Source organism: Panthera uncia, chromosome F2 (genome assembly GCF_023721935.1).
Source record: "Panthera uncia isolate 11264 chromosome F2, Puncia_PCG_1.0, whole genome shotgun sequence".
Taxonomy (NCBI): Eukaryota; Metazoa; Chordata; class Mammalia; order Carnivora; family Felidae; genus Panthera; species Panthera uncia.
Window position 1 is genome coordinate 1185474 of NC_064812.1, and position 14150 is coordinate 1199623.

The 14150-nt window shown below is 57.6% G+C and overlaps 1 protein-coding gene across 1 annotated transcript in view; it reads left to right on the plus strand.

Moving 5' to 3' along the window:
• Window positions 1–11720, plus strand: part of ZC3H3 (zinc finger CCCH-type containing 3) — an 88446-nt gene extending 76726 nt beyond the window's left edge. The window contains 3 exon segments of the mRNA XM_049632816.1: window positions 8704–8888; window positions 9384–9769; window positions 11596–11720. Coding sequence (XP_049488773.1) covers window positions 8704–8888; window positions 9384–9769; window positions 11596–11627 — 603 coding nt within the window. The 3' untranslated portion in view covers window positions 11628–11720.
• Window positions 11721–14150: the final 2430 nt, after the last annotated feature.

A 14150-nucleotide genomic window follows, 5' to 3' on the forward strand; every position in this document is an offset into this window, starting at 1 on the left:
CAAGTGTTTGGAGATTTTCCTAATATCTTTCTGTCATTGTTTTTTTTTTTTTTAAGTTTATTTATCTATTTTGAGAGGGAGAGAGAGAGAGAGCACGTGGGGTAGGGGCAGAGAGAGAGAGAGAGGGAGAGAAGCTTCCAAGGAGGCTCTGCATTGACACAGTGCAGAGCCCAAAGCAGGGCTTGAACTCACGAACCGTGACATCATGACCTGAGCCCAAATCAAGAGTTGGCTGCTTAACTGACTGAGCCACCCAGGGGCCCCTCTGTCATTGAGTTTTAATTTAAGTCTGTAGTGGTAAAGAATACACTGTGTATGATTTTAATTCTTTTAAGTTTCTTGGGCCTTGTTGTATGGCCCAGGATATGCTTTATCTTAGTATATATTCTGTGAGCACTTGAAAAGAATATGTATTCCAGTCTTGTTGAGTGAAGTGGAGAGTTTTATAAATGGCAATTAGATTTTGCTGGTGAAAGGCACTTTTGAGTTCTTCTATGTCCTTGCTGACTTTCCATTAATTGTTGGAAGACTGATGTTGAAGTCACCATCTGTCATTTTGGATTTGTCTCTCCTTTCATATATACCAGTTTTTATTAAATGTATTTTATAGGGGTGCCTGGGGTGGCTCAGTCGGTTAAGCGTCCGACTTCAGCTCAGGTCATGATCTCGCGGTTTGTGAGTTCGAGCCCCACGTCGGGCTCTGTGCTGACAGCTCAGAGTCTGGAGCCTGCCTTGGATTCTCTGTCTCCGTCTTTCACTGCCCCTCCCCAACTTGTGCTCTGTCTCGCTTTCTCAAAAAAAAAAAAATAATAATAAAATAAAATGTAAAACTTTCTGAGGGTTTTAACAACAAAAAAAAATGTATCTTATAGCTCTTTTATTTGGTGCATGTAAATTTAGGATTGCTATGTCTTCTTGTTGGATTGATCCTTGTATCAGTATAAAATGTGTCTCTCTGGGGTGACTGGCTCAGTCGGTAGAACATGTGACTCTTGATCTCAGAGCCGACCATTGATCTCAGGGTCGACTCTTGATCTCAGGGTTATTGAGTTCAAGCCCCACATTGGACATGGCATAAAAACATGTCTCTCTGTGATTTTCTTTACTCTAAAGTCTGCTTCAGGTGGTATTCATGTGGCCACTCCTGCTATCTTTTGATCCATGTTTGCATGATATACCTTTTTCCATCCTTTTACCTTAAGCTTACCGATAGTATTGTATTTGAAGTAACTTTCTTTTTTTTTTTTTTTTTTTATTTATTTTTTATTAAATTTTTTTTTTTTAACGTTTATTTATTTTTGAGACAGAGAGAGACAGAGCATGAACAGGGGAGGAGCAGAGAGAGAGGGAGACACAGAATCTGAAACAGGCTCCAGGCTCTGAGCTGTCAGCACAGAGCCTGACGCGGGGCTCGAACTCATGGACCGTGAGATCATGACCTGAGCCGAAGTCGGACGCTTAACCGACGAGCCACCCAGGCGCCCCTGAAGTAACTTTCTTATAGACAGCAGATAATTGGGTCATGTTTTAAAATTTCCTCTGCCAGTCTTTTAATTTGTATATTTAGGCCATTTACACTTAATGTGATTATTGCTGTGGTAGGGCTTCAGTCTGCAATTTGACTTTTGTTGGTTTCTGTTTTTTGTTCTACTTGTCATTTCTGTCTTTTTGTGGGTTACTGGAACAATTTTAGAATTTTGTTTTGATTTATCTGTAGTGCTTTCAAGTGTGTACATCTTTCTGTAGCTTTTTTAGTGGCTGCACTAGGCATTGTGTTGTGTATCCATAACTTATCACAGTCTACTGGTGTAGAAACCTCACCTTCCTTTATGTCCCTTTACCCTTCCCCTCTATAACCACCTTACATATGTCCTCTACAGACATTTAGAACCACAACAGACACTGGTAATTTTTGCTTCCGTAGTCAAACACAATTCAGGAGACTCGAGGAAAGTCTGGTATGTTTACCCGTGGTTTGGTTATCTTGGCCTGCCTTCCCGTCGCTCCAAGCCTTGTCTTTTATCGTCTCCTTTCTGTTTACAGAACGTCTATAGTCATGTTTAGGGCAGATCTGCTGGTGACAGATTCTCTGGGTTTTCCTTCATCTGAGAATGTCTGGATTTCCCCCACATTCTTGAAGGCTATTTCTGCCCAATATGAGCTTCTGAGCTGATAGTTCTGCCCCTTCAGCTCTTGCAAATGTTATACCACCTCCTCTGGCCTCCATGGTGCTTTAGGAGAAATCCACTGTCATTTGAACTTTCCTGCGCAGGTGAAGAAGTGCCATTTCTCTCTGGCTGCTTGGAGGATTCTTTATAGCTTTTACAAGTTTGACTATGATGCAGGGTTTCGTGGATTTCTTTGCTTTTTACTGATTGGGGTTCGCTCAGCTTTCTGAATCTGTGGGCTTACGGTTTTTGCCAAGTTTGGGACGTTTTCAGCCATTACTCTTGAGTTCTTTCTTCTTCCCTTCCACAGCTCTGGATGCATGAGAGTTGTGTTCCCACAGGCCCTTGAGGCACCATCCATGCTTTAAAGTCTGCTCTGTGTCCCTCAGATTGGTTAACTTCTGTTGCTCTGTCTTCTGATTCACTGACTCTTTCCTCTGTGCCTCCCTTCTGCTGTTGAGCCCATACAGGAGTCTTTTTTATTTCGGTTATTGTGCTTTTCAGTTCTAAAATTTCATTTGGTCCTATCTTACATCTTCTTTTTCTTAGTTGAGGCTTTCTATATTGTCATCGTTTCCAGCACGTCTTTAATTGCTTGTTGAAACACGTTTATGAGGGTGCCTGGCGGGGTCGGCCGGTGGAGCGTGCGACTCTCGATCTTGGGGTCGTGAGTTCGAGCCCCACGTTGGATGTAGGGATTACTTAAAATAAAATCTTAAAAATAAAGAAAAGAAAAGAAACACATTTATCATGCTCCTTTAAACTCTTCGTCAGATAAGCCCAACACCTCTGCAGTCTCCTGCCGACAGGCGCCGGTTGTCATTCGGTCTGAGGTCTCACCTTTTTCCAGTATGCTGAGTCATTTTCTGTTGAAACCCGGACATGTTGGCTGTTACAGGGGTCTGGATCTTGTTTAAACCTTCTGTTTCAGCTGGCTTCCTGCGACACCGGGGGTGGGATGGGAGTGGAGGTCGTGACGCACCCTGTGTTCCCCACTTGACCTCCACTGGGAGGGGAAAGGGCCCCGCAGCCCTGATCCTTCAGGGCCTACTCTGGCCCCACCCCAGCAAGGCAGGAAGGAAATCCTGGATCCGAGGGTCCGTGGGCCCCCAACAGCCCTCTGTCCACCTTCAGAGTCTTCCTGTCCTTGTCACGTGTGTAGACGTCAGAGCCCAGCACAGACAGTCATTTACCGTGTTTAATAAACTTGTCATTTGTAATCATTGTGGGTGTACCCAAAAGCTGCAGAGATGGTGCAGAATCCCCACACACCCTTCCCCCGGCCCCCTGCTCTGAACCTTCACCACAACCAGCACCCAACCATCAAAACTAGAGAAGTAACACTGGGCGTATTGCTCCCGGCTTGAGTCCAGGCTCTGATCGCACCTTACCCGGTCTTCCACAATTTCCATTTTCTGTTCTAGGATATCACATTGGATTTGGTCACCAATTTGGGGGTGAATGACTGAGTGAATGAGGCAGACCTTAACCTAAATAGCCAGGGAATGGATGAGGTAGATGCCTTCGAGAGCTGTTCAGAAGGGAGATGGTTGGGTACAGCGAGAAGGAGGGGTGGAGAGGGAGGGGAGTGTGGGACTGTCTCCAAGGTGGGGAAGGGGTGGCTTTGGTTCTGGAGGGTGGGAGGGAAGCCGGTGAGTCACTGGGGACAGGACTGATGAGCCGGTTCTTTGGCGTTGCTGGCGGTGGAGGTGGGACCCGGCCCCCTGGAGAGTGGGGGTGGCAGTCTGAGGACGGAGATGGGCTGGCACGACCCAGGAGGGGTGGGAAGGCTGGTGGCCGCCGTGGACGAGCTAGGTGGCAGATTTGGGCCTAGACAGCCCACCCGAGTCCTGTCCCTCCCGCACCAGCTCTTCTGCGGTCCTGTCTGGCCTGGAGCAGGCAGCCGGTGGGGCCGGGGCCTGGGAAGGGAGCAGGGACCCTGGGAGCCCCTCGGTGACTGTGGGGGCAAGCACAGGTGGGCAGTGCGGTCTCGGTCCTGGCCTCTCACGGCCTCACCCCTGTGAAATGGAATGTGCTTCACCGAAGGCAGCCTGGCGTGACGCAGGCTCCGCCTCCGGCCCTCGGGGATCGGGGCTGTAGCGCGTCACTGGCAAGGCCCCGGCCCGGGTCTGGAGGGCACTGGTCTGCTGTGGTGGACAACTGAGATGGCTTCCCGGCGGCTTCTGCCCGTTCACACTCGTAGACCAGTTTTCTTGCCCGCACTTGGTGACGTTCAACCTCTGTTTTTCTTTTTGACCGTTTGAAGGACAAAAGGTTACCTCGTTGCATTTTTTAATTTGCCTTTACTGGATTTGATGAGGCAAAATGCCTTCCCTATGTTTGAACCTTTTCGGCCTCCCTTTCTGAAAACTAGGTGGGGTTTTGTTGGGTTTTTTTTAATTTTTAATTTCTCTTTAAATGTCTATTTTATTTTTTGAGAGAGAGAGGGAGAGCACAAACAGGGGAGGGGCAGAGAGAGAAGGAGACACAGAATCTGAAGCAGGCTCCAGGCTCTGAGCTGTCAGCACAGAGCCCGATGTGGGGCTCGAACTCACAGACCGCGAGATCATGACCTGAGCCGAAGTCAGACGCTCAACCGGCTGAGCCACCCAGGCGCCCCCTGTTGTTTTTTTTTTTTTTAAGTGAGGGTGGGGACATTTTTCCTCTGGGTTGGTTTCCTCTTGTGGATTCACAGGAAATTTATGAAATCTAAATATGAACATAAAAATACATAAATACGAAACATTCTGGACGTTAATCTTTTGTCAGTCATATAAATGGCAGTTATCTTCTTTGTAATTAATTTTTTTCCTTTTTCGTGGTGTTATTTTGAAGAACAAAAGTTCTTAATTATAATGGAAATGACTTTATCGGTGGCGAAGGTTTGCACATCTGTGTCTTGCGGGAGAAATCCTCCTCCTTCCCTGAGCCCCTAGGCCGGCCTTTCACATGTGGGCCCGGCCCCTTTAGTCCCACCCGGGACAGCTGTGCTGTAGGGTCGGGCCCAGGGCCGTCTGTCCCTGTCCCCGGGGTCTGCAGGCAGCGCAGCGAGGCGGGCTCCCTGCCCTGTTCCTTATGTCCCCTTGAGCCGGCTGGTGCTCTGGGATTACTTGAACTTCGCGGTAATTCCTGGTCATAGATTCTTTCACCTTGTCCTTCTCCACAGCTGTTTTCACTCTCCTTGCCCTTTATCCTCCCGGAAATATATTGTAGATCCAATGTAAGTTAAAAAAATAAAATAAAAAGTTGGAATTTTTATGGAGATTGTCCTGAATCTCTGTCTCGGTTTGGTGAGAATTGGCCCTTGTCTGCCCGCCCGTGAGTGAGCCGGGCATCTGGCTCTTATGTAGGCCACTCGTGTGCTGCCTTTTACTGAAGTTCTGTACCTTTGTTAGATTTATTTGTCACTTTTATTATTTTTATAAATAACAAAATAAAAATTCTTATTTTCTGAACGTTCATGGGTATCTAGACGTGGAATTCGTTATATTCATTTTGTTTCCAGGAACCTTGCTGAACTGTATTAGTGATTGTTATAATTTATCCATAGATTCTTTTGGGTTTTCCTAAAGAAATGTATCTTCGGCAAATAATGGCCATTTCTTCCCTCCTTTGAGTTCAAACGTCTTTTCTTTCTTTTTCTTGTCTCTACTCTGGCTATGACCCCAGCACAGTGTACCAGTGATGGGAGTGGGCTTCCACCCTTTCCCCATGACAAGTGATGCTTTTGGAACATTCTTCTCAGAAACCCTTTATGTTAAGCTGAGAAAGTACCATCCAATCAGTAATCTGTTAAACTTTGAATTCATGCTGGATTTATTAAATACTTTTTGTAGCTGTTGAGGTGATCATATGATCCCATGTGTTGAGTCTGTTAATGTGCGAAATTCTGCTTGTTGATTTTCTAATGTGAAACTAACTTGCATCCTTGAGGCGCACTCGTCTTAGTCCTGGTCTGTCAGTCCAGATACACACGGCAGGACTCCCATTTGTTTATAATGTGTGTGTGACCTTTGAACCCTCAGGCACGAGTGCAAATGGCCTCTGTTTGTGATCTCATCGGTCAGGTTTTATTTTTAGGAGTGCCCCAGCCCTGTCACCGGGTTGAGGAGTGTCCTCTCATCCCTGTTCTGTGGACCAGTTCCTGCAGGGTTGGGTAGTACACTGAATATTGGTAGAACTTCCAGGAAAACCCTGGGCTGGAACTTGCTTTATTTTTTGACTACTGGTTCACATGCCTTTATGGCCATAGGAGTATTTGTCCAGGTTTTATTTTTTTCTTGACAGTTTTTCTGGAATGTGTCAGTTTCATCTGTGTTTTCAAGTTCATCCGTGTAAAGTTTCTTCTTGATGTTGTATCGGTAGCGTTTTGTTGTTCAGCAGGGTCACCAGCTACGGCCCGTTTGTCCTTCCTCGTGTTCTGTGCTGGCCTCTTCGTCTCCCAGTCCGTCTTGTTGGACAAATCGATTCGTTTCTTCAGAACCAACTCTCGGCTCTCTCGGGTTTGCTCCCCTTTTGCTATTTCTTTTCTTTCTGTTTTTACCTTCTGTTTCCTTCCCTCTGCTGGGTTTGGGCCATTCTGCTGTCCCCGCGTGTCGAGCAGGAGCCTCTCTGCTGACAGAAGCCTGCAGGCTGCGACCTGTCTCCCGGCGCGGGAGCTGCTCCTGACGCGTGGCTCAGTACTGGCGCCCAGTTCTCACCGTTACCTCATTTCCGTGATCTCGTGTTCGACCCGTGGAGAATTCAGCAGCGTGTTTCTTCATTTCCAGGCCTTTGGGGGGTTTTCTGGGGCTCCTGCGTGGTTGTTTGGCTTTGCTCCCGCATCTGTGGGCTTGGTCTGGACGAAGACGTCCGGCCTTTGAAATTGGAGACTCCGTTTGTGTCCAGTATGTTTCTGAGTCGCTTTTTGTCCATCATTTTCCTTTCTTGACGGCCTGTGGATGGTTTGGGAACATTCTGTACCTTCGACCCTCGACGTGTGGCTGTGCCAGGGAGGAGGCCAGCTCAGACCAGCACCATCCAGTAGGCCAGATGTGAGCCACACGTGATATTCTGAGTTTTCTTGTGGCCACCTTAGAAGAGTAAAGCAGAGCAGGTGAAATGAATTGTATTAACCTGACCCGTCACACCTTCCACCGCACAGTCACGGAGGAAACATCGGTGTGGCCTTTTACGTTCGTCCTTGTCTGCTGAGCCCGCGGCACCGCCGTGGCTCGGAGCCTCCGCGTGGCTCGTGGGCTCCACACGGGACAGCGTGGGCCCAGCCGCCCGCCGGCCGCCCCCCGATATGCACTCGGCATCCGGGTCACCTCTTGTCCGGTGCCAGGCTCTCTCCACCCACCACTCCCCTGCAGAAGGGCCCGCCGCCCGCCCTTGCCCTGGTACACCAGTGCCCTGCACTCTCCTGGTCTTAGAGCGGAACCCACGGCGGCGGGGCCCCTGCGTTTCAGGACCCCGTGTCCTGAAAGCAAGCGAGCACACATCAGCCTTCTCTCGGGGGCAGGGGGGGCTAGCTGGGAGGGGGGTGCCAGTGTGCGTTTGGGGGTCCTGCTGCCCAGATGGCCCCACCAGCTCCGGCCCCCTGGCATGAGCGTGAGGGGCTTCCAGTCCATCGGTGGCAGCCGAGGGGCAGGTGTGGGGCCTGAATGGGGCCAGTGCCCAGATTGTGCTCAGAGAACGGGCACGCACTCCGCGGGGTCCTCAGCCAGGCTCTTTGTCCTGGGTGCTGGGAGCAGGGCCCAGGTCCAGGGCTCCGGGGACGGGCTTCTAAGAGGCAGGTTTCAGAGCTGTTGCCACAGATTTCCAAGTGGTTCAGCCAGCACACAGCCTCCCGGACTGGGTGTGAGCACTGCGGCCTGGCTGCTTGAAACTCGGCTCTGGACGGATTGGCAGGGCCCCTGCAGTGGGTCCTGTCAGGACAGTGTCTCTCCCGGTGGCTGGTCCAACAGGAGGGATACTTGCTACATTCCACACACCCCCCCCCCATTGTGCCCCCTAAGACTGGCCATGGGCAGGGGCTTCCTGGCTCCCTGTGGGCCTGGTGGGCGGAGCTGAGGCCCCGTGCTGCACAGAGCACCTGCTGGATGGCGCGTCCCAAGCCGGGTATAATTAGCCGCCGTGACAGGTGGGGTGGATCGGGTGTGCGGCTGGCCTCGGCCGACCTGGGCACCCCTGGGCTTGGAGCCTAAACCCCATGCATAAGGCCCTCCACGCATTGAGCCTCCCCCCACGTCTCCATCTTCAGCCAGGATGGGGTGCTGCGGTCCAGAGAGGGGATTAGTGGCCTGAGAATTCCTATACCAGCCTAGGAGACCCCTGGGCCAGCCCGGTCCCTGCCGTCAGTCCAGCCCAGGGCCCTTCTGATCACCCAGGGGGCACGGGCGGGTGGGGGCGCAGGCTGCTCTGGCCTGGGGGTTTCAGCCTTCCAACAGGAAGTCTCTGGCCCTCAGGCCCCGGGGGACTGAGCAGGCAGGGCCGCCCCGCCTGGTGCAGAGGCCTTGACCTGCTCACCCGGCTGCCCTCTTCCCCCACGCAGTGCAAGAAGAAGCACACGCTGCTGTGCCCCGACTTCTCTCGCAGGGGCGTCTGCCCCCGGGGCGCCCAGTGCCAGCTGCTGCACCGCAACCAGAAGCGCCCTGGCCGGCGGGCGGCCTCAGCCCCGGCCCCGGAGCCCAGCAGCGCGTCACCCAAGAGCAAGGCCGCCTCCAGCCACGGACCCAGGTGACGGGGCCAGTGGGTGCTGTGTGTGTAAGCTTGGGACAGTGTGGGGGGCTACACCTCCAGGCTGGACAGAGCCAAGGACATCCCTGGCCCGGACCAGCCTATGTGGGAATACCCAGTCCCTGTCCCATGGAGGAAGGTGGGAGCTTCTCAGCTACCCACTCCCACTCCCCAGGAAAGGGAAGATTCTGGGTGATACTCGTGGCTGGGGCCCCACGTGCTCACCTGTCCCATGAGTGGACTGTGGCAGGTGAGGGCAGGGTCAGTGGGAACCGGGGCTCACCGGCCAGGCTCACCCCAGCTGCCTCAGGCCAGAGGCCCCTTGTCGTCACCAGCCTGTCCTCCAGGGCCGAGGGCTGGCCTCAGACCTGGATGGCGATGCCCGGTGGCTGCTGGGACAGGTGCCGCATAGCTGGTCGGCTGGTGCCCTCCGGACTCCAGCCCTGCCGGGCGGCCACCCACCCTCACACTTCTGCTCCCCTTCCTTTCCCACAGGAAGTCCTCGGCTGCCCAGCGCCCCACCAGACAGACGCCCAGCTCCCCCACCTCTGTGGCTGCTGGCTCAGCCTCCCCTCCCTCCTCCCCAAGGGTGTTAGCTGCAGCCTCGGGCTCTCCCCTGTCAGCAAAGCCTCCCTCCTCCCCCTCCCCTTCCTCCACCCCCTCCTCTTCCTCCCTCCTCTCCCCCTCCTCCCCCACCCCTCCCTCCCCCTCCCTGTCCTTGGACCAAGAGGAGCTGTCTCTCCGGGAGGAGGCTGCCTCTGCGGCGACGAGCTCCAGCAGCCTCCCCAAGCTGCCTTCCTTCATCTCCCTGCAGTCCTCGCCGAGCCCAGGAGGCCAGCCCAGGGCCCGGACCCCCAGGAGCCCCCCAACTAAGGACTCAGGTAGGCAGCTTGGCCCCTTGAAGCCCGGCGTGGCACGGCCAGGGGCTCTTTTTCAGTGCTCCCCACAGCCCCACCGGGTCAGGACTCCCAGGTGGGGCCCGGATGGTTCGTGAGCGCCCCGCATGGGCTGGGCGCTGATGGTGCCGCGTCCGCGGCCCCCCCCCCACTCCCACGCTGGCAGGGGCGCGCCTCGGGCCCACGGGGACAGAGCTGGCCAAGGTGTGAGCGCAGCAGCGGCCGCCCGCACAGGCCACCCCAGCCGAGGGCTGATTTAATTAGAAAGCGCCCATTTCTGTTAATTTGTTCTGGAAGATCACCGCACACTCCTGGAGAGAACAGATGTTCCCTCTCCCCCGATGAACGTTTGGGGCTTGGTAAATGGCTCCACTCAGCCTTGTTTAGGAGAGAAAAGAGGATTTTATGGCTGCAAACGACCCTTTCTGTAAACATTTTACAGCTCTCCGCGCGTTTGAGTGACGATAAACCCCACGCAGCTCGGCGGGCTGCAAATTTGCGACCATACGGCCATCATTTTATTGTCATATTTCACGGTCGTAACGTTAATGGAAGATGCTTGCCGCAGCCTTCCCTAACGGCCCCGCTGAGCACGCTCAAACGCCTGCCTCCGAGGGGCCGGGACCCGCGGTGCCTGTGTACGGCCCCCGCCTCGGGGCCGCTCCACCTGCCCGCCTGGGACCAGGGCACCAGCACCTTCCGTCCGGGTGGGCCTCCCTGGGGTGGGGAGGGGGCGGATGGGGGCCCTGAGGCAGCCAAGCCCAGTGCCAGTGGAGGCTGGCCCGGGAGAGGCCACAGAGGCTCCCGCTGGCCTCGGAGGCCCCATCAGCCTTCATTTCCTGCCCGGGCCTCCCCCACCCTGGCCGGGGCCGGAGCTAGAGGGGCAGGCGGAGGCAGGCCCGGGCTGGCTGGCTGCACCTACTCAAGCAGTCACCCAGTAGGGGTGAGGCCTGTGGGCAGAGGCCAGTGCAGTGTGCAGGCCTGGAGCCCCGGCTGGGCGGGCCTGGCTTCTGGGCTCTGGCTCGGCCCAGCCGGTGACTGGAGTCCTCAGCCCTGAGTGGGGGCCCAGGAGGAGAGGCGGGCTCCCAGGGGCACATAGAGAGTGCGGTGCCTGTGGGCAGCCACATGGAGGCGCCCGTGGGGGGGGGGTGATGACAGCCTGAGCCGGGGCCTGGAGCCCTCATAGCAGAGGGCGGGCACTGACTCCCAGGGAGCGCGGGGCACACAGGGTAGGGACCCCCGCGGACGTGACCTGACCGTCTGCCCCCAGGCCCCTGCTGTGCTGGGGGAAGACCTCCCTGCCCACCAGACCGCGGCCTCTCCCTCCCTGGCCCTCCTGCCCCCAGGCCCTGTCACCGCACCTGGGACCCAGGTCCCTTCCCCCCTGCTCAGCCGACCGCTCACACGTGTGACTTTTGAGGTTGAAGGCACAGCTCAGCCTCCACGTGTGCGTCTGGCAGCCGTGTTGCAGGTGGGAGGGGAGCCGTGGGTCTCGGAGTCTGGCGCAGGCGGCGTGCACCTGGTATTTATAGCTCAGCCGGCAGATCGCTGTGGCTCCTGCCTGGGACCCGGCCTGCGCACCGCGAGGATGCCGGACCCCAGGGTGGGCGGGGCCGCCGGACCCCAGGGTGGGCGGGGCCGGACGGCCGCCTGACCGGAGCCGCTTGCCCTCGTTGCTGTGCAGGCCGGGGCTTGATGGAGTCACCCCCACTCCTGACCCAGAAGCTTTGGCGGGAGGGGCATTCCTCCCCGGCTGCGGGGGGTGGGAGTGGGGGGATCCTGGCACCTGACCTTTGCCCTTCTCGGAACAGGGAAAACTCTGCACATCAAACCCCGCCTGTGAGGGCCCAGGGGGCCAGCCCGCGCCTACCTCAGCCCCTCGTTCCTGGAGAGGAAGGAGGCTCCGCCTGCCACCGCCCCAGAGGAGGGGCCACCTGCCACCGAGCCCCACCCTGGGGCCCCGGGGTCGCCGCTCTGCCTGCCTGGCTCCCGGCCTTCTGTGACCAGTGTGTGCCCAGGGGCTCACCTTCTCCCCTGGGCGGGGCCCTGTCCTGCCACCCCTCCGCACACTCACCTTCCCACCCCTGGGCCCTCAGCCTTGCACCCGGGTTGGACCCCGACCCCCAGCCCAGAGGGGTGCCGGGCAGGGCTCGCCGCGGGGCCTGTGCCTGCTGTGGGTGCGGCAGCCGCCGCGCGGCACAAGCCCTAGCCCTCCCCCCCGGGACTCCCCGGTGGGTGTTTTGTGTTCAGCAATAAAGGTCCCGTCCTGTGTCTGCTTGCCTGTTCTGGCTGCTGTCACGTGTCACACCGCCACCCGGCCTTGCCGCGCACCAGCGCAGATGGACGGCATTGGGCCCTGGGGGCCGGATTTTGAGGGGCTGGCCACAGACTCCTGGCAGCTACGGGGCCTGTGGGCAGGAATGCCTGCCCTCCTCCCCAGTCCCTGAAATGGCTCCCTGAAGTGGCTCACAGGGTCGGGGACAGCCTCTCCCCTGCGGCCAAGCCAGCGTGATTTGTGGTGAGGAGAGGCCCTGGAGGGAGCCCTGGGGACGTGTTGGATGCAACAGGCTGGGGTCAGGGTCCCCCAAGCCCAGGTCTCCCCCCGCCCCGGCCCCTCCCCTGGGTGTCTCAGGACAGTGGCTGGGCCGAGGCAGGGGCTGGAGGGCAGGCCGGGGCGGCCTGAGCCATGAAGCAGCTTGTCCAGGCTCACCCCGCCCATGCCAGAAGTGTCTGTGCTTCTGGAGGGAGTCGGGGCCTCCTGGCGGGGGGTCGTAGCCTCAGCTCAAGGCCCTGGGATGGAGTCTGGTATGACAAGGATCGAGGGGCACAGAGCCATTCAGGGTGTTTCCCCGGCCGCTCCGGGGCTGGCCGCCACGCTCCTCCCTCAGTCGCTGCTGCCCCAGTGGCCTCGGCCTGGAGCACCCACGAGGTGGCGGTGAGGATCGGAGTGGGGGGGCTCCTGCTCTCCGCCAGTCCCCGTCTGTGAGGTGTGCCAGCCCCAGAGGTGAGGAGGACCAGGGCTGTTCAGGGCAAGGCACCTGGTCGGTCGGACAGAACAAGAGTTTGACGTCCTTGGGACCCCACGCGGGCGTCCCCGGGGCTCCTGGGCCCTGCTGCAGCCCATGCAGCCGGATGGTGGACTCTGGGGTCACACCGGCCGGAAAGCAAGCGACTCCCCATCAGCAAACGGTGGAGTCCCCACTGCGGGCCGGCCCTCCGCCCCAGCCACCCCTTGGGGTCCATCCGTGTCAGCCTCGGCCCGGGCCCTCGCAGGAGCGGGGCGGATGACGCAGTGGGGGCCAGAGTCCGGGCTCGGTACCGACAGTGGGGAGACCGCAGAACCGGGGGCGCCGGCCTGGGACCGTGGCGGTCCCGGGGGCTCTCGGCCGGCACGGCACGAGCACAGCACAGCCAAGGGGGCTTCCTGCCCCCTCCCCCTCGGGGCTCCCTCTTGGCACCCACCATGACCTCCCCACAAAGGTTGAACTTTTGGTGAGGGGAGGGGCCTGGGGAGTAATCCTGCCTCCTTTCCCAGACAGATGGACACAGGGTTGTTGGTCCAGCCCGATCTGAGCGGTGGCCGCCTCAGACCCTCGCCTCCTCCCTGCACTTCCCTTCTCAGTAAACAAGGGCGACACAGGCCCCCCAGGCTGGGGCTCCCCCAGCCCACCGGGCGGCCCCACGCTCACCCCAGCACTGCCCGCTGGTAAAGCCAGTGTGACAGTGGCTCCCACCCAGGCCCCACTGCCCCACCGTGCAGCTGGTCTGACGAGGGCCAGTGTGGAAGGCTCCGGAAGGGCTGGGCACTCCAGGAAGCAGGAGATGCCGGGCCAGCTGCTGCCCTCTTCTGGGCCGAGCCCACCTCCCCACACACTCCCTGTGACCCATGTGGGGACCTGGTCAGCCTCAGCCTCTGCCTGGTCAGAGTCCCTGCTCCTGCGCCGGGCGAGGGGGCAGTTCCTTGGACCTGAGTGCCCGCCGGTCACTGCCCGCACCAAGCCAGACAAAGTAAGATGCCAGCTGAGGGCACAGCACGGACTCCTGCACACCTGGGAAGGGCCGCCTCTCTCCTGGACCCTTATCATCCTTGCCCCGGGCCCACGCCCTCCCAGGGACTGCCCTGGTGCAGCGGGGCACGCGGCCTCCCTCTTGGAGATCCGCCCCACGAGGGCCGCCTGCCCCCCGGCCCTGTGCCCCTCGCTCTGGCTGTCCTGCCGCTTGCTGGTGGCCGGGGCAGAGATGGCTGTCGGGGGGAGCCCTGGAGCCCTGTGGCCAGCGGTGGCACAGGCCAGTGGACCAGCTCAGACCGTGGAGCAGGGCGGGGAGGAGACACTCCACTGGCCCTCTGAGCTGGAGGTGTCGGGCT